The sequence below is a fragment of the Ricinus communis genome, chromosome 1 (genome assembly GCF_019578655.1).
Source record: "Ricinus communis isolate WT05 ecotype wild-type chromosome 1, ASM1957865v1, whole genome shotgun sequence".
NCBI lineage: Eukaryota > Viridiplantae > Streptophyta > Magnoliopsida > Malpighiales > Euphorbiaceae > Ricinus > Ricinus communis.
The window spans coordinates 12,273,745-12,298,112 of record NC_063256.1 but is presented as its reverse complement, the minus strand read 5'-3'; the positions used below and the strand labels follow the sequence as shown (position 1 = coordinate 12,298,112).

Here is a 24,368-nt window from a genome sequence, read left to right as displayed (position 1 = left end):
GACCAGCACCGCCACAAACAAATGAGCTGAGCCCAGTGTAAGGAGTAAATACAGTAATTGAGAAAGGTAATAAGTATAAATAGGAGGGTGTGATCCTCTTCTGAAACCGAGAAATCCTCTCCATTTGTCTCTTCGCCCTCTCCAGGGCCCTCACTTGCTCAAGCCTCAATCTTTACCCTGCTACTTGCAAAACCCTAGATCCCAAATATCATATAATCTGTAAAGAAAACAACAGAAATAAATTTATCCAAAAATATTTGATTGTTATCAAAGTGGTTATAATTATAGTAAAGTTAAAAAAAAAAAAAAATTATGGCAGCTCAAGAACAAGAAGTGGAATCTCCATCATCGGAAACCCTAGATCAATCTCAATCTTCGTCTTCTTCTACTTCTTCTTCGTCAGATCCATCGCTTTCTCGAAATGTGTCTTTTAGTAAACTCAACGCGCAGGCGCCTGAGTTTGTCCCCACGCGCCCCTCTAGTCATCAACAGCAACAGCAACAGCAACAACCTCCTCCTCCTACTGCTAGTCTTAATCGCCTCACCGTGATCCCTCCTCCGCCTCCTCCTCCGGCGATGATGCATATCTATCCTCCTCCGTCGCCTTTCCATGTTCCGATTCATAGTCCTGTACCCGTATCTCACGTGATCCCGGTCCACAATCACCATCCACATCATCCCCATCAGCATAGCAATAATCCTAACCACAACCACCACCACCACCAGCATCATAATCAGCAGTACGTTCCTGTTCGGAATCATAATCAGAATAGTAGTCAATATGTGCCGCTTCAGTATCATGGGAATCAGAACCATCATTATGTGAAGAAAGGGCAATTAGAGGAAGAGGTAGAGAAGAAGGAAGTAGCATCGTCAGATCATATGTCTAAAAATGATAGAAACGGAAACGATGAGCCTATGCAGAAGCTTTTGAATCAAGTGAGTGATTTCCAAATTTACTATTGAAGTAAATTCTATTTAATATAAAGAGTCTGATTGATTGATTCATAAAATTATTTTTTACTACTGGAGTAGGGAGTTATCTGATAGCTGTTATGATGATTTTTCTCTATTTTTTTCTTTATTGCATCTTTAGCAGAGTAGGCATCCAAGAATACGAAATATTGAAAATTTTGTGCATATTAGTATGGTTTTGGATAAGGTAGATTGGACTGGTTAATGACTATATTGACTTGCAAGCATGAGAGTGAGAGTATTCAAGCTTTTTATGTTTAGAAATTCAGTTTTCGTTTTCAATATTGACATTGTATGATTGTGCATAAACTAGTAATGTGGTAGAGCGGGGATGAAGTAGAATGTGGTACAATTAATCACCCTTTTTCAATTGATAACTGATTAAAATCATTGGTTTCTCAATTTTTCTCTTTGGGCATTTTATGTTTGTGTGTGTTTGGGGGTTTGGTCGAGGAAAGGGCAGTTAAACTCACTTTTCTATATTAAAGATCAACAAATGGTATATAAACTTGTATCATAAGATCGAAGCCTAAAATTGTAAGAGTTTATGTAACTATGCAAAATATGTTTGGAAATATCCTTAAGAATAATGTGATGTATTACCTAATAACTATTTTTATTCCTTAAATTTGGCTAAGCCTATAAAACATAGAGATGAGCAGAGGGAAAATGAATTACTCGAACATTCAACTTATAATATATATTCTTATGTAAAATTTTTGTTATAACATTTGATGATGTTAAAAATAAATGTTCTAAAATTAAATAAAGAAGGGAAAAGACGTGCATTGATTTGAAAAAAAATAATTCTAAACCTTCACATGCACCAAACATTTCAATTTGGATGCTATTACATTTAAAAGACTATACATTTGAAAAAAAAAAAAAAAAGTGTCTTTTTAGATTACTGCTAGAATTTTAATATACCATATACGAAAGGTCAAAACTCATTATTTTACTAAAGAAAAGGGGTTAATTTTTCAAATTTCTTCTTTTGGGTTTTCCAAACTTATATGAGGCCAAATTTTAGGTTAAGGCACAGCAAACAAGAGAAAATGTAAACTCGTAAACTCGGTGATACAATTGCTTTTTTACCGATCTCTCGATTTTAATCAAGATTTCACTTGATATCAAAATTAGATTTTACATACGAGTTAACCTGCTTCAGTGCTTATAACTTGCAATTTCATAGAAAAAGTAAGAGTTAACTCACTTCATTGGAACAGTGATTTTGCCTGGCCTAGACCTTTTGTAGTTCGCTTTAGAGAGAATAATATAAAATGGGCTCTGTGTTTTGCCCACCCCGTCAATTTTGAAAATAACGGATAGTTAAGTAAAAGCATTGCTGTTTCTGAAGCTCAGTATGATCAGATATCTTTTTGAAAATAAAGGGTGCAATGCGTTTTCGTTCTTTTGGTTTGATATTATATTGAATATTAGGATACTTTGGTTTCATAGTGTAATCTATTGCATGCAAACTTTTTGTGCCCTAGTGAATGCACTTCCTTTAAATTTTTTGGGAACTACACATTTTACAAATTGGAGGGAGGTGGCTTTGTTGCATTGAAGGAAAAAATATCTTCTAGATTTTCTTTCTGGTTTCCTTTTTGTTTTAAAAAATATAATAAAATTTTTCCGATCGGGAAGGTGGGTGGGGGATTGTGGATGCTTGTGTACTTCCATGTAATGTATTTTTGCGAAAGGTTTGTGACGTGGCTAGATAGATTCTGGTTGGTGGAAGGACAAGGAAGTGGTGCTTTAGCCAATATTTTGGTTATGTTCCTATTTTTGTAACTCGCTATTTGTAAATCCTTGTTTCTTTTTTTCTTTTTTAATTGTAGATCATTGGTTAGTTGAATATTATAGATTATTAACTAATATACAGCTATATATTTTATTTTTATGTTAAATGCAAGAAAACCAAGTAGTGCCTATTTTCCCTGCATTTTTTCTGGTATAATTGTTTCAGTGTTCAAATAATGCCTTTTTGCTGTAGCAAATTACATGATGTTGATTTTTTTTTCTTATTCGGAAATTTGAAATGCTATCTGCAGGTGGAGTATTATTTCAGTGATTTAAATTTGGCGACTACTGATCATTTGATGAGGTTTATTAACAAGGATCCTGATGGATATGGTAAGATTGTCTGCTTTCATTGGGTTTCTACTTTTAATTTTAGCACTGTTTGTTGTATAGTCTTTTAATTTTTTACAAGATGTTTTTTATTCTATTACTACTACAGTAATTTGGTTGTCTTTGGTAAAAGGACTGTGGGATACAAATTTTAATTTTTACTTTGCTTTGTAATTAGTTATATTATATCTTGAGGTATGCATTGTTTTAGCAGGTATTGGATTTTTTCATGCATGGGTGCCTCCCACAGTGGCTTGGTCAATCTTTGGCTTTAAATTTGAACTTTTAAAACAGTCGGTATTGCGGAAGAAAAATAAATTTTGTTATCAAGATGCTGTGATAAAATTTACATGCCGCTATTGATTGAGCTTCCATTTCATGAGTGATATAAGACCTCCTTCCCCGACATTCTGTGCTACATTTCTGTTTTCTGGAATTTTCTTTTTCTAAAGAACTCTAATCTTTGTTGCGCAGTCTTGATAGAAGCTATGTTTCGTAGATAGAATAGTTTTGGTAAATTATTTTGCCTTTTGTATCAAGTTGACCTATGTTATATTGTTGTAATACGTCTTTGTTTCATGCCATAAGAACTGTGGTCTTCTATAAGAATTAGTTGTCTAACCACATAAAAGGAGTTCTGCACAATTTTCATTTTCGAATTGTTTTGTGAATTGTTCTTATATCAGATTTTTTTGAAACAATTCATTATCTTTTTTTGTTCCAGTTCCAATATCTGTTGTTGCTTCCTTTAAGAAGGTCAAAGCTGCCATAAACAGTAATTCTCATCTTGCTTCCATTCTGCGGAACTCTGCAAAGCTTGTAAGTTTATGCAATAATCTGCTGCTTGAAGTAAATTTCTTTCCTTAATGCATCAATTATTATACTTCCAAATGTTTACTTGGCAATCATACTTTTGATGATACAGGTAGTTAGTGAAGATGGAAAGAAGGTCAGACGGCAAAATCCCTTAACTGAGTTGGATGTTGAAGAGTTGCAAGTAGGTTTTTCCTGTCAGTTAGTTTTATTTCCCTTTTATATTAAGTGTAGCTTGTCAATACTGTAACTTGACATCCTTTAAGTCTGCCTATCGACATGGGGGTACAGTTCTTTATCCATTTTTTGCCCACTTTTCTTAGTTTAGAGACATTATATATTGATTTTGTTATTTTTTTATAATCTTAGTCTCGCATAGTTGTGGCTGAAAATTTACCTGAAGATCATTGTCATCAAAACCTTATGAAGATTTTTTCAGCAGTTGGAAGGTATCAAGACGATTCCATGTCAGATTTTTAATAATTAAGTTTTTTCTTGAATAATATAATATGTATTTATCCTGCTGATTTCTTGTTTCCCAGTGTGAAGACAATTCGTACGTGTCCCCCTCAAACTTCTGGTGGTGGAGCCTCTTCAGCATCCAGATCAGCAAAAGGCGAGGGAATGCATTTCAGTAACAAGGTACATTCCTGTGGATGCTTATCCACACTTGGGCAATGACTAAACATTGGCAAAATGGGGCTAAAGGGGCAATTTGCCTCGTAAACACTAGCTGACGGGGCAATATACCCCAAAATAAGCTTTCTGGGAAAATTATACCAGAGCTTTGATGAAAAAGATTATTTTGCCCCATATTTGAGAGCATGGGTTACACACATTTGCAGACAAGATTAAAAAATGGTGAAATCTTATCTTTATTTGTTTTCATTTTCTTCTATCTTTTCTTTTTATTCTTTTCTTTCTCTTGTTATCACCTTGGCAATTGAACAACAAGGAAGCACTTGGTCATGCAAAGATTTTAGATTGCCATCACCTTCATAAATTCCGTTAAACCAAGAAATTGGTTCTATTAATATGTTAAATCAACCTCACAAACTTCACTAAACCAATGTCCTGGAAAGCTTTAAAGGCAATCTCACCAAAATCACAAGTACCCATTTCCTTCTAATAAAACAAATCCCCAAATGCAAGTCTCAAGTTTTTTCATATCTGATCTAAACATTCAAAATCCTCGAATGATCAAACCCACCATCTCTATTATGCAAATTCGAGTTCAAGACCCATAAGCACTCCCTCTACCCCACCACTGCCACTCTACCTCACCATTCATGTTGGGGAAGTGACAGCAATGACAGAAATCGCTGAATGGGTCTTGCTCATCGGAGGTAGTGTATTGTCATTGTCTTTCTCATCGGTGTTGCTGTTGACATCATAGTGGGCAGGAGAATGGATGGGGTTTCCGTGAGGTGGAGGAATGGAATGGTTAGAAGGAAATAGTGTGAGGTGAAAATTGAGGAAAGGCAAAACCGGTGGTGGTGGTGGTAGTGTGGTTCCTACAAATTGTGGAATAATGGTAAAGGTGAGAAAGAATTTGAGATCTCTAGGTTTTTGTAGGTTTTTTGGGGAAAGAGGACAACACATTTCTTGTTTCAATTTTTTCATTTTTTAAATAAATTATCAAACAAAAAAATATTTCTTCTATTGATAATCTGCTGCATATATAGGATGCACACTTATCAGATCAAATTTAGGGCAAATTAACCTTTTCTTTATTGAAGTTGGTTTAATTTTCCTAGAGAGCTGATTTTGGAGTAAATTGCAGCATGGGCCAGAGTTCGGGTGGCAAATTGCTTCTTGGGTGATACCAATGGTTCACTTGAGTTGGAAGTTAGGAAATATGAAAGAGAAAAATAAAGAGTTAGTGTGTTTAAAAGATGTGGATGGTAATTTAAATGATTTTGAATCTCGTTCATAGGGAAAGAGATTAGCATGTCAAGAGGATGGGGAGGGCAGGGAGGCTTATTTTGTTTCTACTTTTGGAGTCATGGGTTGGGAGGCTCGGCATTTGTAAATATAAGATAGTGATCTAGTCAATATGAGTATACAAAGTCTCAACATACCACATTGAGACAGTGATTTCTATGCCTTGAAAGATACTTGTGTTATGCCATCATCAAAGTATTTACCCTTTAGTTTATTGTGCAACAAGGTGGTTTTTAAGGTCTTGGGGATTGTACATCCAGAACTAGGGGTCTTTCTTTCATGATATTCTTTTTGATTGGAAAATCTACTTGTTTAGCAGACTTTAGCTTGTTTTTAATGTTCGCTTTTGGTAGTAATCTATTGAGGTCTTCAGGAGGATCTTTTGTCCTCCATGTTGTGCTTATTATTTTATTCTTCCTAAATTAAATTTCCTTTCTTATTAAAAAGAAAGAAAAAATAAAAGCATTGGAGTTGGTATGACATGTAGTTATCTCCTTTCATAGATGATTTTGTTCTCGCGCTGCCAGGAAAAATGCTAATTTGTAAATGCTTTTGGCTGTGTTCAATATTTTCATTATGGGGTCCACTCCTCTTTTCCTTTTCCAGAAGCTCGCATATATTGTTAGTCTCTTGAGACTGGTGTATTTGTTTTTCCAGTATTGTGATGCACATCTAAAGTTCTTCGTTTATACTATGCAGTTGCATGCATTTGTGGAATACGAGTCTGTTGAAATAGCTGAGAAAGCAGTAAGTGTTATTTTTTCTGCAATTGAGTGGAAACTCCCTCCCAACTTTTGGTGCTTATCTGAGAAGTTAAATATACATTATACTTTGCAGGTAGCCGAGCTAAATGATGAGCAGAATTGGAGGAGTGGTCTTAGGGTTAGGTTAATGCTAAAACGTGCGGTATATACCTAATCGAAATTAATTCTTCATCTTCCTCTTTGCTTAATGCATGCATACATGCCTAGTGTCTTTTTGGATGATGGTTTGCAAATTGCAGCATGCATATTTGGATGTGAAAGGCATTCAGTGTTCTCAATTGTATTTGAATCAAATTATTGTGCTGCAAGTTTATCTAATTCTTGGAGTTAGATTAGTTCCCTGATTGGGTTCACTTCTTCCACTTTTAGTCGAAACCAACTCAAGCACGAGGAAAGAAGGGGCATGATGGCCAAGGGCATTCTGAGGAAGAAGAGGTTTCTACTTCTGAGCAACCACCGAATGAAAAACAGATTGAAGATCCTTCCCAACAATATGATGGTCATTCGCATGAGCATTCTGTAAGTGCAGGCAGATCTCTAGTAAAAGTTCAATCCTCTTGAAATGTGACTTCTTTCCACAATATAGGCTGCTAGTCTATCACAGTTTACATATTCTTTGGTTTTACACTGTTTTGTCCAATGGGAAAGTAAGTATAACTACATTGAATCAAGAAGAACAGATTGTTTTGTGTTGTGTGCTTTATAAGGTGACGCAACCCCTCTGTGTTTGTCCCGTTGAACGATATTTTGGTCTCAATTGTCAGCCTTTGATTGGGCAGGGAGAGGATCACGTAAACGAAAAGGATGGCGCACAGAGAAAAGGGCGTAACAGAGGTCGGGGCAAGGGACGTGGGCGGGGTCAGTACCACCATAATAACCGTGGGAACCATGTGGGAACTCCCCCTTCAAATAATCTGATTATTAACGAGCAGCCATCCATGGCAAAGCAACCTCCAGGGCCTCGAATGCCGGATGGCACTAAAGGATTTGCTATGGGTAGGGGGAAGCCAGTTGCTGTTAATATTGCATGATTTATGTTGTCAGACAGTTGCTGTTAATATGCATGATTTTATGCTTTCTAAGATAAAAGATTTTATTCTCACAAGTGGGGCGGGAGAATGAATTCTTGTGTCAAATGGTATTGATGGCAGGTTTTACAAAGGGCTGTCAATCTGAAGTAGTTATTATGAGGGTCGGGTCGGGTCGGGTCAAATTAGGCGTGAGGGTCAAGTATTTTATGTCTTGGTATTTTTGTAAGGATGATGAAGCACAAATGGTTTTCTTATTTTTAATTACTTTGTTTTAGCTGTATGATGTAGAAACCAGAAGGATTAAAACCCTTTGGAGGGGGAAGTCAGCAATACTTATAGTTAAATGTGAGCCAGACTATTGACATCACAAATAAAAACTTTAGTCAATTGCATCTCTCTCTCTCTCTCATATTCAAGTGAAGCTTTTATTGATGAAACAGAGTAGCTTTCTTTTAATATTATTGAATTTGCGAGTTGGTCGAACTCGATTTTTAAATAAATTATATTAAATGAGTTAAAGCTCGTTAAATATGTTTTAATGTTTGTTATATATATATATAAGTTTGCTAGGGATGGTCGCAATTTTCATAAACTAGTTAAGTTTAAGCTCATGAGTTTAATTGTGAGCCAATAAATAAGGAGGAGCACCACACAAGTCAATATTTATCATTTTTGAGTTTGACTCAATAAAATTAAACTCAAAGTTAACAAGTAATTTTATCAATCTTTTGAGTTTAACTTAGTAAAGTTATTGAACTTGATATTAAACTCAAACTTAACCAACAATATGAAGTGAAAAGCTTTTCATTATACATTTTATGTTTCTATCTTCTAGAAATTTTTATTCTTTTTCTATATGACATGAATTATGTCTAACTAGGAATGTGTATATTTTAAGATTTTACTTTCTAATTATTGAACTTTTACTTGTGTTGAACAAATTGGCAGGATTGAGTTTTACAAGATAAAACTTACTAATTTAATTTAATAAAGTATTTTTATAAAATATATCTAATATAATTTATTTATTCAATTTCGATTTTGACTAATAGATTTATTTTAATATATTAAGATAAGAAAATTTAAAATCAAATTCGACCTCGCTTCTCCTATAGGTCAACTTAAAATAAGAACTTAATTATTACTAATACTTTGGCTGAATTTTCGATTATCTTAAATATGATATGTTTCAATTCGATGCGATTTATCGAGATTTGCATTATGAATTTATTGAAAAGGATAAGATATGATAATATGGGCAATTGGCCTATTAGCTCAGTTGGTTAGAGCGTCGTGCTAATAACGCGAAGGTCGCAGGTTCGAGACCTGCATGGGCCATTCTTTCAAAACCTTTATTTCTTGTTTTTGTTTGTGGGTTGCAAATTTTGTAAAAGACTACTAAAGAAACACTGTCAACAAAAATTCAAGAATTTGCTTTTGTCGAAAAGAAAAAGCTAGTGTTTCACATTAAAAAATTATTTTTTGTACTTTTATAACACGTGAATCTGTTATTTGTTATTTATAAAGTGTATATTCATTTGTTATTAGTGTCAAATTCGTTAAACATAAACTTTAGATTTATTACTTATAAATTATATATTCATATATTATTAGGTCTATTAAATACAAATATAAGATTTATTATTTTTAAATTATATATTCATAGATTATTAATATAAGATTCATTAAATATGAAACGTTTATTCATTAATTTTTATTAGTGAACTTGTTCTTGACTTATAAATCTGTTTTTTAATTTATAATTTTTTAGGCTATAACTTATAAACCTCGTATATACGTGTAATGAATATACAATTTACAACATATGAACCTATAAATTATTTTATAAATTTAAATCATAATAATGATGTTTGGAGAAAAAAAATGTTAAAATTATTTTCATTCTTTTGGAAACATCAAATTATTTTTTCTTATATTTACTCTTAATTATGTTGATTAAAAGTTTTATTATTTTAATATATAGCATTTTTTTATAAAAATATTAACATATTCTTAAAAGATAAATTTAGTGTTGTCGTACAGTAAATTATAAAAATAGTTATAAAAAATTTAATAATTTTTTTAATAATAATATAATACAAATATACAATTAAGGGATAAGACATAATAAAAAAATATTTATAATATATTGGTTCATCTATTTTATAGTAGATATAAATTTGTAGTGTTCATTTATTTTTATTGTTTGGTCTATTAGCCATTTAATGATAATAAAATATCAATTAATGTCTAACCAAACAAGCCCTAACTTCATAATTTATCAAAATATATACATAATTTTATTTTTAACAAGGCTTAATTACCAAACAAATCCCGAACTTTCGTGTTTTTAACAAATTTAGCTAATTGTTTCAAAATTTCCAAAACCACACAAATTCTTTTAATTTCTTAACAAATATACTATCCGGCGAGTTTTTTTAAAAATTTCACGGCGAGGCTGCTGATGCAGAATGCTGACTGTGTATATTAAAAAAACATACTTGAGCTGACTCAACCACTTGATGAAATAGTGTAGTTTCTTTCCAAGAAAAGAAAAGAAAAAACAAAACCTTTGTGAAAGGATTAAAACTCTTCATCTTGTAAGCTTTGTTTTTAGGATTTTGTAAAGCTATCAAAGTTCGAATCTTGATAGGAACTAAATGTTGAAAGGAAGCAACAGAAGCCATAGTTTCTCTTCGATTTCATCATTTTCTATGGTTGTATGCAAACATGGGCCTTGCGTGTTCCTTACATCGTGGATAGTTGAAAACCGAGGTCATATGTTTTTCCGATGTCCATGTTGGTAGCAAGTGAGTTTGTTAGTTACAGTTTTAAGTTGGATTATTTAAAATTTTTAATTGATTTGAGGTGGTTGTTTTGGATCTTTAGCTCAGAGACTGTCATTTCTTTGAATGGGTCGAAAACAACTTAACTGGGAGGGCGAGGAAGCTCTACTTGAGTTGGTTAGTAAGAAAGTAGTCTTAGATGAGAAATTGAAGTTTGAAGAAGTGAAGAACAAAGTACTAGAAGAAAATCTTTAAAAGATTGAGGTTGAGAGACGAGTAATAATGTGCAATATGTATGCTGCAAATGAATCGAATGCTACGATAGAGATTAAGAGAAATCAGTTGGTGATGGAAAATATTAACCTAGGGTATCAGATGGATAAACAGAAGAGGATTTTAGGGTTTGTAAAATATTGATAGTTGGGTTAATGATGATATTATTTGTTGTATTAATTAGTAGGCAAGATAGTGTCACCTTAATATATTGTTACTGCCATAAATTTACTCTTGAAAGTGTAATTTACTAAAGTTTGATTAATGAAATCAATTTCTGTATTGTTAGCAATATGTTGTACTATAAAAATCATTACCATGTAAAACTGGTAAAGATATGAACTATTAACTTAGTTGCATAATAAACCATAAAAACTGTCACAAAAGGGAGGCAAATAAATATCTCTGTTGTTGGATAGAAAAATAAATTGGCAAAGTTGCTATAAAAATCTAATTCAACTTTCTACTATATTGCAAATATCATTGGCAAACATGCCACAAAAAACATTTCCACCTTAATTAGCTTTGTAATAATTGTTCAGTATACTTGGTAAACATGCCATAAAATAACATCAATACTAAGTGTTCATGCATTGAACACCATATTTATCTATTGATCATTGACTGCTTGTTGTCCTTGCTCTGCATCTTTAGTCACCGCTGATAGTTAATTATTGATAAAGTTATCTACTACATGTTGACTTGATTTTCCAGTATTATTGTTGCTTGAGAACAATTGTCTAGCTAGTGGTCTTGTCTCTAGGTGGGTTGATTGACCTATAGACTATGCTGATACATGTTGTTATAGAGGTGGTTGGACTGATGTGGAAGCTGCAGCTACTTTAGCACCACTAACAGTACTCACCCTTATTTCACTAGGCATCTACACACAAAGTCAAATAAAACCATAACTAGATCAACCACATACAATGTCAAGTAACAGTGTAATAAGAATAACAAATCCTGTACTTACTTTTATGAATACATTCCCAAAGTCAAAAAAAATTCTCACACCATAACCTTGCCTAGTCTGCATGGAGAAAAAATACATTTAAGTCATTATACAAGGTCACACAAATATTTCATTTCTTTTAAATCAAAAGCACCACTAAAAATAAAATACCAGATTCCTTTCTCTAAACTCTGCTGCCACTTCAGGATCAACTTGCCTTCCTGATTTTCTAAGTCTTGGTTGGGCGTTCCTTGGATTTGCTCTCTTGGTCTTGGGTACTTGAATTGGTCCTTCCTCTCTTGGCTTCCCACGCTTACCCTTATATCCATGCCAACAATTAAAATAGTTTAATGTTTAATTCAATACAGAAAAAAATGGAAGTAGTTTGAAGTTGTAACATACTAACCTTTGGTGCTTCTGCAACATTACTTGACTCAGCAATATGTGCTTCATAGCTTCTTTCATTATGTCCAAATTAAAAGTATTTTTAGCATTTCATTTTGATTTATGTCCTTGAAAATTTGTGTGGATTTCTCTTTTCTTCCTCAGGCCCTTTTTTTCTATTTCTTTAAGGCTTACTAGGTTGTTTGACGAACACTAGAGACAGAATCGGTGCTTCATTGACTTGTGGCCAATCCTTAGGCCCATTTAATAGGGTTAAAACATGCTGATATGCCAACATATAGGTATCTTTTTAATAAAAGCCATCTACATATTTCACAGAGTCTTCTCTCTTGTAATTTATATAAGAAATTGCATGATAACAAGGGAGGCCCGTTAACTCCTAATCCCTGCATGAACAACTCTTCCCAACCAAATCCTCAATATTAATTTCTTCAAAAAATCTCACTTCATATTTATTGCCCACAGCTGGCTTTAAATTGTAATACTTCACTAATCTTTTGATTTTTTCTAGTTTCTTCTGATCCTAGGGCATATCACATCTTTGCATTTACTAATCTTCTTAACAATATCATGTATCCTTACCATCAAGTGTACCATAATATCCTCAAGCATGTCAATGATTACCTTTGTCCTAGACTTAACTATATAACTGTTAAAGGTTTCACATATGTTATTGTCTATTATATCAGATTTATTCAAGCTTGAGATTAAAGACTTAGAGAACAAATGTGGATTTCTACTTACAAAAGTTTCATAAGCCTCCACAGATTCATCTTCCATATACTTCAGCCTACTATGAAATTGGGATTCACAAGTCCTATTTGCTGCATCCCAGAATAATTTTTTGTACTTTGGACCATTGAATACCTTCTTCCAATTGGCATAAATATGTCGTGCACAATTTCTATGTTCCCCATTCGGGGCCAACCTCTTTACTGCATTTATTAGTCCTTGATTTTTGGTTATACATATAGGCAATTAATAATGAATACTAATATAGCTCAAAAAGTTATTGAAATTTAAATATACTTACCTTTTGTTGATCATTGATGAATGACCAGCCAAGACCATCAACTACACAAAGCTCCTCAAATAAAATTTGTAGAAACTAAATCCATGTGTCTTCATTTTCGCGCTCTACCACCGCCCATGCCATATGATACATTTATTATTTGCATCCTTGACTACTGCTGCAACTAAAGTTCCCTCTAATACTATTTTTAAAAGCATACATCAAAGCCTAGGACATACCTACATCCACCTAGAAAATCCATAACTAATGAACTAAATCCTATATAGAATGTTTAGAAAACATAATTTCCATTACCATCAATCTTTGTCTTCAGTTCAAATTTGTCATCCTTGTCCATCTTTTTCATTTCAGCTTCATAAGATCTTAACTTGACATAGTGTTCTACAAAAGATCCTTTCAGGTTATTTAATGCTTTCCATTTTTCTTTATAACATGTCATCAATGTTACATCAATGTCATATGTTAACTTGATATCCTCCACCATTTTTCTTAGTTGTGTAGTTAGAATTTCTTCTTAAAGCATTAAAAACTCATTTGCAAGTTATTCATAGTTAGCTTGCCTGTTAATTGGATCCCTAGAACAGTTGTGCTCACCAATATATGTGTTGATCATAAAAGTTTCCTCATCTTAAAGTTTACTGCCATACATCCTCCATAGATAATCAATTGCACATCTAGCATCCAGCTTACTCCCACCACTCCCCTTCTATCAAATATTATAAGCATTCAAGATTACACATGTTTGAACTGCACTTTTGCATTCAGCCGTATCTTTGAACCTTAACCCAATACAAAGCTCCAAACTTTTATGATCACAATTAATATCATACACTTTTGGCCTTACACTCCTCTTTTTTATTGGGGATAAGTCATCTTCATCACTTGACACTGGAGTCAGCATAGAGTCATCTGGTGAAGCATAACTAGTGTTATAGCCACTCTCCTCTTTCTCATTATCATCTTCTAATTTTAGTGTAGAACTTCCATATTCACCTCGATTGTATTAACATTATCTTTTTTATTGTTAACCTTAGTAGCCTTTGCCACTTCATTTTGTATTAACTAAGCAGCCTTTATTTCTGCCTTTTTTTTTTCTTTCCGTTGCTAAAATCATCCTTCTCTAGCCACTTGTTGCTTTATTATCATCATCAAAAGACCCAACTTCATGTATCCTAGCTCATCTAAGTTTTCTCCTAGCTTCGAGGTGCTCTTCATCTTTTGAGCTAAAATCAGAATCTTCCATGCCATTATCTGTCTCACTTACTTCTACAGGCTTGTAGTCACTATCTTTGTTTTCACTTAAAATGTCTTCTTGTCTAGCCATATCATTTGTTTGACCACCAAAAATTATAGAAACTTCAATATCACCAACTTCTTAATTACCAGCCTCTTCTGCATTCTCATTTACTTCAGCACCTTTATCCATCACTTCTTGATTCTCATCAATCAGCTCCACTATGGCCTCCCTTTCACAATACATTGAAACTAACCAATCCTTGATGAAGTTCAACATTTCCATGCATCTTTTATCCTCTTCAAAAAAATAGAAACCACCACCTTCAAGTCTCATGTAAGCTATTTTCAAAACATTAGAGTACCCTAAGTCTTTTACAATGCCCTCCATGTTAAAAAATCCAAACTTATCAGGGTCACAATTCTCACAAAATCCAATCTCCCCCATAATATATTTTGTACACTGATTAGTTTCAATAAATACCCTACCATGGTGCACTTCTATGCTAAAAACATCCATCCTGCAAGTTATTGACAATATTTATTGGACACTGCATGCACGTTCACTAATTTTTAAGTTTGACAATTATTTAACTTATTATAATGGGATATTCTAACTATAAAGTTGAAACCCTAAAATGCAACAACTATACCTAATGAATATGCCATATGACAACATTATAATGGTACTTGTGCAAATGTTATCCTTAATGCTTCAATGGGGTCCAATCACTTCAAATCGATCAACCAATTGTAAATTCAGCTTTACTAAATCCAACGAACGAGGTTCAACAACATGGGGGATCACAAATCCTAGCTTTAAAATGAGTGGACTCAACAGCTTTTCTTGTCTTTTTCTCTATAAAAGTTAGGGTTTTAATCTTAGTTTAGGATTTGAGGATTTGAGAGAAAAGTTTAACATTTTTTTATTTCCTTTTGTTGTAAAGAAATAACATTGTTTCATCAAGTAGCTGAATCAGTAGCTTCATTTGCTAACTCAAATCTATTTTTTTAAATATACACAGTCAGCATTCCACGTTAGCAGCCTCATCGTGAAATTTAAAAAAAAAACTCTCCGAATAGTATATTTGTTAAGAAATTAAAAACAAAATAGTCTGATTTTAGAAGTTTTATAACACTTAACTAAATTTGTTAAAAATGCGAAAAGTTAGGATTTGTTGGTAATTAAGTCTTTTAATAATACAAGTGTGATGTAATTTTGGGTACATAATTTTTAATGTTGCTGAATACATACATGATATAACAATCCCATCTTCTTCATATTCCCTTTGTACTAACAAATCCTTTTGGGTATATAATTCTTGTGCTTTGGTTTTGGGTACATCAATCTTCAAATCTACGGACAATCACTGTCTAGCTTCTACCCATCCCAATACCTACTGCCACCCGAGGTATTGAGCTTCAGCATGTCGCCACAAACTACCAAGTTTCTTTTATATGTTAAGAGTATATCAAGTATTTGTTTTAATGAAAAATAAATAAATAAATAAATAAAGTGTTTGACAAAATGACAAGTGATGTAAAAAAGATAAATGCCTACATTTTTCGTATATTAAACTTATGGTTTTTTTTTAATTTTTTTATTGTGTTAAAATATTAAAAACACGATTGTTTCAATTTATTTATTTTCTAAAATTTATGATTTTAGTTGATTTTTAATTTTTTAATTATTTTAGTAAAATAATAAAAAATATCACACTATAAAATTTTTTTGACTAATAGATTTATTTTAATATATTAAGATAAGAAAATTTAAAATCAAATTCGACCTCGCTTCTCCTATAGGTCAACTTAAAATAAGAACTTAATTATTACTAATACTTTGGCTGAATTTTCGATTATCTTAAATATGATATGTTTCAATTCGACGCGATTTATCGAGATTTGCATTAGAAAAGGATAAGATATGATAATATGGGCAATTGGCCTATTAGCTCAGTTGGTTAGAGCGTCGTGCTAATAACGCGAAGGTCGCAGGTTCGAGACCTGCATGGGCCACTTTTCTCAAATTTTTTTAAGTTAATTATCATTTTTTTTTTCTTTTTACCTTCAAATTTTTTAAGTTAGTTATCAGTAACCAAATAAAATTGAAATACCACGTAGTAGATGATTATTAATAAAATTTCAAATCTCAATTATTTAATTTAGATTTCCTTGTTAAAAACTTTAGCTCTATTTTCTTTGGATGAAGATTCTTTTATGCTCTTGTTAAACTCTGACCTATTTTATTGTGATATTTTTATTCTTAAATTTCAAATATTGAGATTTTACTAAAAATAGAAAACAAACTATTTTTCCTCTAATATATTTTTTTGGATGGAAATTCTTTTATGTTTATGTTGAAATAGACTTACCATGATACTTTTATTTTAAATTTTAATCAAATAATTAAATTTATACTGCATGATTTATTTTATTGAATAATAAAATCGTAATTGTTGACTTTAAATTTGACGTTTAAGATTCTTTTAACATGAATTATTATATTATCTAAAATACAAAAAGAATTGCAATTCACTTTTTTAGGTTTAATATGTAAATTTTTTCATAAATTTTATCAATTTAACTTGTGACATTCTTTAATTTTTTTTTTTTAACTTATGACATCTATTAATTTATGTTTTAATATTTATCACCTTTGAGAAATTTAATGTATAAACCTAGTAAATAATTGTGATTAAGTGTATATAGCAGACCAATAGCATATTATCAGTTATCCATATCAGCTTATTACAAAATAGTGTGTTAGCTTGTTAAAGTTTAATAATTAAGTGTTTAAATTTTTAAAAATTATAATTTATGTAAAATCAATAATCTAATATAGACAAATAATATTCTATTATATTTTTACAGTGAACGATAATATTTATATGAAAGAGGATAAATCTTTCATGTAAACAATATAAATTATAAAAATAAATAAAAATATATAAATAAATATTATAATTATCATAAGAAGATGTATTAGTGATTAACATCATAGTTAAGATTATCATTCACAATAATGATGGATTTTGTTTATAGTAATGGGTTGAAAAAAATAAATTGTTACTCAAAGTTGGATAATGATTTATTTTAAAAAAATTGATAAAAATATAGTAAAAACAGTATAACGACGGTGGTGGCAAGAAAGGTATACTTCTTAAAAAAATATTTGATATATTTTTTTTTAATCTACTAAATCGATAATATATGTTTTAAGATTACAAGTTTGTAATTGTTGTTAACTTATTATATACACTCAATTGTAAGCATTTACTAAATTCACACACCGAATTATAATTTTTAAAAGTTTACTTAATTATCAGTTATATACTTAAATATTAATAATTTTTAATTTTATATACTAAATTATAACTTTTAAAATTTAAAATACACAATTATTAAATTCTAACAAATTTACACACTATTTTTATAATTATTTAAATATTAAAATAGTAAAAAATAATAATTGACCCATGTCACAGTTTAAATAATAGTTGAATGGCGGTCAAAAGTTAATTTAGTAAATTTAGAAGTGAACTATATATTATTGTATTTTTCTTTAAAGTAAAAATATATATCTTTTTGAAAAAACATCACAAGTATTTATGTTTTTCTAATTTTTTTATCAAATCTATAGTTTTGTATTTTAAATTTTTACTGTATTAAATTATTAAGAACATATTTTTTATTTGTACAAATTTATAATTTTTGTTGATTATTTTTATAAAATAGTTACAAAAAATTAAAAGGTAATTGAAAATTAACAATATCATAAATCTAAAATATAATATCTTAAAATTAAAAATTATATTAATAAAAATAGTATTTTTTATTAATTTTAGTATATTCTTAAATAATTGTACGTCTTTTTCAACATTGTTTTCTTGTAATTTCAGAAGTTTCAGATTCTAAATTCTTTTTAACTTAGTTCTTTTTTCCAAAAAGAAAATCATCAACTTTGAATATTTGGTGAACAAAGAAAGAATAAAAGAAACAACACAACAACCGAAAATATCAATAAACAAATACTGAAAATCCATTTCATCTAAATTTCCGCCACCATTCAAAATTAAATCATCCATCTGTCTCTTTCTCTTTCAAACACACTCAAAAACAAAATCAAATTACACAGAACAGAGCTTTCATCTTCAATTTCGGAACACTCGCACCACAAAGGCCAATGTCTGAATCACTCTCTCTTTCTCTACCTCTCCAACCTAATCACATGGTCCCACCAATCCCACCTGCAGATCCACCTCCACCACTCCTTCCATCTCCTCCTCCGCCGCCTCAACCGCCGTCAGTAACTTTGAAGAAACCCTCACTCAGAGTGACATCAGAGTTCGACAGTGACAGCTCTATATTCTTGCACAAGGTCTCATGTAAGGTGTTTGATAGCTTGGCAAAACTAAAACTTCGTTTCCAGAATAACAATAAAGGAGAAATCTCTGAACCCAATATTTATTTCACTTCTAAATTGCTCTCTATTCACTATGATCTTGAAGAGCAAAATGCCCTTGTCAAAGCTCACTTTGATGTTGGTCCCACTTTGCATTTCAAGGCTGCCCATGATGTCAAGGTCTCTTCTATTTTCTCTATTTATATCTCTCCGTTTGCTACTTATGCAAGTTACATAATGCAGTTTGAAAGAATTGAAGCATAGGGTTAATTGTTGCATTTTTCTTTTTTGGTGACATTTGAAATAATTGAAACATAGCTGTACTTGTGATTATGAATGCGTGTATTTTTCTAGGTGGGCATATGTGTTTTTAAGGTGTTTTGATGGAATTCTGAGATGTGGGTTTTATTATTTTAACTGTAGCTCTTTAAATAATTTAGTAAAGTTTCGGAATTTCATTTTTTTTTTTAATTTTGAAATAATTATGCATGTTCATGTATAGTATATACACATGTGGTGTGTGTTTCTAGATATTTCTGTATATACAGTAGTTAATATTTGTTTCTGAAAGAGAAAAAGTTACAATAGAAAGCAAATTGGGAAAATAGAAGATTCTCATCTATTAATAAACTAATATGAGCTAATTGAATTAGAAAAAGTACAGCCAGTGACAGCACTATACTAAGCACAAGTGAATGAAACACCAACTAAAGAAATATAATTAATAAATTAGTTATTTGTTAAACTTCCATATGGTGCATTGTCTGTTAGAAAAAAAATTAAGAACTAGAAGATTAGGCTTCTGTATTTGGAAATGCTTTTTGCTTATTGTAGTGTCCTGGTGGAGTTCCAGGAGTTGAGTTTTGTGGTTCATCATATTCTAGAAGTAAACAGTGTTTATCCTTGGTTTTGTTTTCTTCAAGTTGGATTAGTAGGCCATGTATAAGGTGCTTGTTCTTCTGTCTTGTTAGCTGGAAATGTTTTATGGTGGGTTTGTTCATAGAATTGACACCTGGAGTTTTCATTTCACCTTTGTGGATTGTTTATAGAGGATCTTGTTATCCACATACGGGTCTGTCAACAGTAAGGAAAAGCAGCAGTATTGCTAAATTAACTTAATAACTATCTTATGATTTAATGTTCTTACTATCATATTCATTTTTTTTTTATTTTTCATTTAATGGCTTTAACCTTAATTAAATTCACATTAAACTCTTTATTTTAAGTTTGTGGTTTGCCTTTTCTTATGTAGAAGTACTGCACCTGTTTCTTTTCCGTGTTGATGTAGTTGACAAGTGAATATCCTAATAAAAACCCCAACTTTATTCATCTGATGAGAAACAGCACAGAAAAGAGGAAGTGGGGATTGGTTTGATACAAGTAAAGCTCATGCCAATCAAATTAGTGCTTTCTAGCATTTCTATCCATTTCGATGCAGATGAACATTAAACACCACATTATGTAATCATTTACGAGAAATTTCTTAGTTTTTACACTTGGGTTGCATGCCATTGTATGAGTTGTATCTAATTATCACCACCCATGATGCTGCCTATATGGTGAGAACAGATGAGCCATAAATTTATTCAGAACTGCTGCTGTCACATGGTTTGAACCTACACAAGCTTAATTTAATTGGCATTGATATTTGATTGATCAGACGAGCACATGTCCATGTCATACATTTAATTTTGAGTGGAGGAGATGATTCAATTTGTATAAATGTTCATTCTTTTAGTTTTTCATATTATGGAGGAACTTTTGTTTCTGTTGTAGTTGGGATTCACATTTTTATCTAAGGCAAGTTTTTTGGTGCATATTGGTTCATATCTTTGACATGTGCTGTATTTTTTCTTTAGGCAAAACAAGGAGAGGTGGCAATGGTTGCAAAGCTTGCTGATCCTGGCTATGCACTTGAATTGTCATCTCCTGTTCCGACAATTGGTTTGGTAATTATAACTCCTGCCTGGTATTCAGCAGTACAGTAATTAAGACTTGTGAGCCTGATGTGGGGTCACATTTAGACTACCACCTCAAATCAGAATACAGATATTCATTACTAGCCTTTGCTTATGTTTCTATTGCTGCAAAATGCTAGTTTTCTTTTTGAGACATTGATTGAGAAGAGGATGAAACTTGATAATTTATTTTCAGTTTCCAGAACACCCTTCTGGTTTTGTTCACCTTTATGACTATCCTATTTGCAGCCAAGAGCTACTTTAAAATTTCCTCTCGGTGAAGTTTCACTGGAGGAGAAAGAAGAAGAGGAAGTGAAGAGAACATTGTCAGTAAGTGGAATTGTCAAAGGCCAGATACTGAATGGGCTATGCACTGCTCAGTTCAGTGATGAAGATTTGAAACTAAGATACCTATATAAGGTGCTTTCTTCTACGTACAATACATAATCATAATCTTCTTTCTTTTTCTTTTTAATTTTTCCATTAAGTTTAGGGGTTTAATCGAACAAGGGCCTGCCATCGTATTCAATTTTATTTGCATTCTCCTCTTGATTGTTAAATGTCATCTCGATCACCATCATACATTATGTTACAGTAGACTTAATTTTAAGAAAATGGACGGGATAATGTAAATGTAAAAGATATGCTGATGAGAATTCTGAGTATTTTGCAGGATGAAGCGCTCTCATTTATCCCTAGCATCTCTCTGCCTTCAAATGCTTTATCTTTTGCGTTCAAGCGCCGGTTCAGTCCTAATAATAAGTTGAGGTTAGAAACTTAAAATGTTCTCTATACGACTGGAATTTTTCTAGGCTTATGATTCACAGGTTGAATCACGATACCTTATGGCTGGCAAGGTGGAATCAATAATTTTTAACTGTAATTAAGGTACATTGGCATGTGACCAAGGAGTATATTAGTAATAATATTGACTTCGGATAGAAGCAGTAGGAAAGCGTCATCACCAGCGGTGAGGGAGATAACTGAAGAAGGAAAAGGTGACTTTAGAATCACAATGGACCATAACTTCGAGCAATATCTATTGAAATATTGCAGCTTGTTAACTCTTCTATCCTGGAATTGCAATATGTTGCGACTAGTATGTGAAGAAATCTATAGATATTCTCACAAACATAAGGGTGCTAGCATAGCTGGAGACACAAATGCTAATAGTAGGCTATAAATATGTAGTAGTAGACAGTACTTTGACTATATTGAGCTGCTCTAAATTGCTATATATCCAGATTTCTCATCTTAATGCTAAGTGATGTTAGTTGGAATTAAATGTGAGCATACTCAATTCTCAATTTTCTCTCCTTGCATCTGGTAGTCAGTATCTAAGTACCCCCATATTGTGGGCATTTTGATGTGTTTGACATAGATAAATTATGATAAGAGAACCCAGGAGGATCTTAATCATTGTCACTTTCAAGTTTCAATGGGTGGGCATAGTATACTTCTCAAGCAAGATTTAAGATGGACTCTGACCCCATAAAGGACCATGTGAAACCTATGTTTACAAGCAGACTCAATTTTGACTGCAATCATCCTAGCCCTATTCTCTATTTGATATTTGCTAAAAATCAAATATCTCAAACATCTCTTGAAGACCAGATCTAGAGAAAGACAAATTTAGCCTCTGTAACTTACTAAAAGTTTCTGACTTGCTACCCAGATTGGTGATCTCAAAACTTATTTGTTAGAGTTTAAACTATTAAATATAATCATTAATTCAGTACTCATCTCATTATTTGGTTTTGCTTTTTCTTTTTTTCCCTCCAGTTACTGGTACAATTTTGATTCCAACAACTGGAGTGCTGTGTACAAGCAGACATATGGCAAGGATTACAAATTTAAAGCTGGTTATGATTCAGAGGTGCGTCTTGGTTGGGCATCACTATGGGTAAGTGTTACTGTTTCCTCAAAACTTGTTACTGGTTTGAACTTTTCCATTGTCCGTGCTCGTCATTTTCATTTATCAAACAATGAGTTTAATTTGTTTGAACAAACCCCTTTAAGTTCATGTCTCTTACCTTCGCTGTAAAGATGTGATGGCATGAAACATGAAAGTTAAAGTTAAGTGGGAGGAAATTACAGTGCAGTCAACTGCTTCTAGATGAAGGACCACTTTATAAACACTGCAAGGATAAAATGCAACAACTATATATAACCCATGATCAAACTTGGTTCAGTCTCAATGCTAAGCGTAACACTAAATTGTGATTGCCAGGAATTCCCACAATTTTTTCCATCTTTGCTTTTTTCTCAACATCAATAGTCAAGAATTTTAATTAATGGCTTGGAAAATTCAAATTTTCAGACTTTTAAGTCACTGGCTACTGTGATACTCATGTTAATGTTGTGCAGTTTTTTTTTTCATCATTTCCTCTTCAATGGAATTTCAAGACGAACACTAGGTAGGGTATTGTGGCAATGTGTCAAGTAAACTTTCTAGGATATAATGATATACTTGGAGAAGGAAATTGACATATCAAGATGAAAACTGGAACTTTTTCTGCAACTAAGCATTTGCCTGTCACTGTAATTGTTGGTTAATGGAGTTGTGACTTTATAATGCACAATGTTTTAGGTTGGGGATGAAGGTGGAGGGGCAAAGACTGCTCCGATGAAGATGAAAGTCCAATTTATGCTCCAAGTGCCACAAGATGACATCAAATCCTCGGCGTTAATGTTCCGTGTTAAGAAGAGATGGGATATATTGTAGGTCTGTTACTATGAGCTGCTCTTCTCATGAATTAAACGTGAGTTTCCATATTGAGAGTAGTTCTGTGAAATGTCATAATGTAACGATGCATACTGCTACATAATGACATCCAATTACTTTGACAAAGTTTCTTGTTTGTGAATAATGAAAACCATTAATGTCTGATCAAATAGGGAGAAGGTAGAGTATCAATCATTTGACAGAATCAGCTAATCCCAGAGAGGTAGACTGCAGGAGGTTGCGCTTAGTGATCACAATTATATAACTATCCAGTCAGATTTGGGACTAAATCTGTTGCCTGCATCAATTTGAGCATGGTAACTGGTGGACCCATCTAGCTTGTGGGTGCTTGATATCTTGTGATGTTTGGTTCATAAATTAAGCCTGGAGTATCAAAATAAGTTTTTAGGTTGATTTCAAAGTACTATATTCAACTAACATGAGTTTTGAATGTTCTCAAATAGTCGATTACTTTTGTAGAATTTTTTACAATAAAGAATTTGATACTTTCAGCAGGTTGTACATTTTCCATGTGTGATTTTAATATATGCATGGGCAGAAAAGTTTTTATGTGCAAGTGAGACATTACTGTCTTCTGGTTTTTTGATATTTCCCATCTTTCTGATGCAAATTTTCAACAGAATCATCCAAATGCTTGCCCTGGTCGCCATCATGACTGCCATAATCAACCAACACCTTCACCACCCAAATGTTGCCAAGATTCCACCTAGGTCAACCGTGAGATTCATGTGGACAGACATTTAAAAGTTGGCGTCCGAGAGAATTTTTTCTACTTTTATTTTTTAATTTTTTAAAAGAATAAAAAATTATTAGAATATATTTACTTTGTAATATTTTTTTATTTTTCTATTTAAATAATATTTTTTAAGTATAAAAGATAGGCTTGAAGTAAAAACTCTTAATTTTTATTTGAAAAC

General features: G+C 32.1%; 2 protein-coding genes and 2 non-coding genes across 9 annotated transcripts; all 4 read left to right on the top strand.

Moving 5' to 3' along the window:
* LOC8269679 (la-related protein 6B) lies at positions 1–8,056 on the top strand. Of its 3 annotated transcripts, none has more exons than XM_048372571.1 (10): positions 4–939; positions 3,030–3,111; positions 3,833–3,927; positions 4,034–4,105; positions 4,291–4,370; positions 4,464–4,563; positions 6,523–6,612; positions 6,703–6,771; positions 6,999–7,148; positions 7,409–8,056. In XM_048372571.1, the coding sequence occupies exons 1-10, from the start codon at positions 313–315 to the stop codon at positions 7,658–7,660; spliced, it is 1,617 nt and encodes a 538-aa protein (XP_048228528.1). In that variant the 5' UTR covers positions 4–312; the 3' UTR covers positions 7,661–8,056. The 3 variants fall into 3 exon arrangements, with proteins under 3 accessions (XP_048228532.1, XP_048228528.1, XP_002529112.2); XM_002529066.4 differs by having other exon boundaries at positions 12–939; positions 6,565–6,612; XM_048372575.1 differs by lacking the exons at positions 6,523–6,612; positions 6,703–6,771 and having other exon boundaries at positions 1–939.
* An 868-nt stretch (positions 8,057–8,924) lies between these two features.
* On the top strand, positions 8,925–8,998 carry TRNAI-AAU. The gene has a single exon. It is a non-coding gene; the product is annotated as a tRNA-Ile (tRNA).
* A 7,289-nt stretch (positions 8,999–16,287) lies between these two features.
* Positions 16,288–16,361, top strand: TRNAI-AAU. The gene has a single exon. It is a non-coding gene; the product is annotated as a tRNA-Ile (tRNA).
* A 1,970-nt stretch (positions 16,362–18,331) lies between these two features.
* LOC8269675 (outer envelope pore protein 37, chloroplastic) lies at positions 18,332–24,225 on the top strand. Of its 4 annotated transcripts, none has more exons than XM_015725351.3 (7): positions 18,332–18,927; positions 20,607–20,696; positions 20,955–21,125; positions 21,379–21,473; positions 22,488–22,608; positions 23,296–23,467; positions 24,072–24,225. In XM_015725351.3, the coding sequence occupies exons 1-6, from the start codon at positions 18,529–18,531 to the stop codon at positions 23,428–23,430; spliced, it is 1,011 nt and encodes a 336-aa protein (XP_015580837.2). In that variant the 5' UTR covers positions 18,332–18,528; the 3' UTR covers positions 23,431–23,467; positions 24,072–24,225. The 4 variants fall into 4 exon arrangements, with proteins under 4 accessions (XP_015580837.2, XP_015580839.2, XP_015580838.2 ...); XM_015725353.3 differs by having other exon boundaries at positions 23,296–23,430; positions 24,072–24,219; XM_015725352.3 differs by lacking the exon at positions 24,072–24,225 and adding an exon at positions 23,604–23,954 and having other exon boundaries at positions 23,296–23,430.
* Positions 24,226–24,368: the final 143 nt, after the last annotated feature.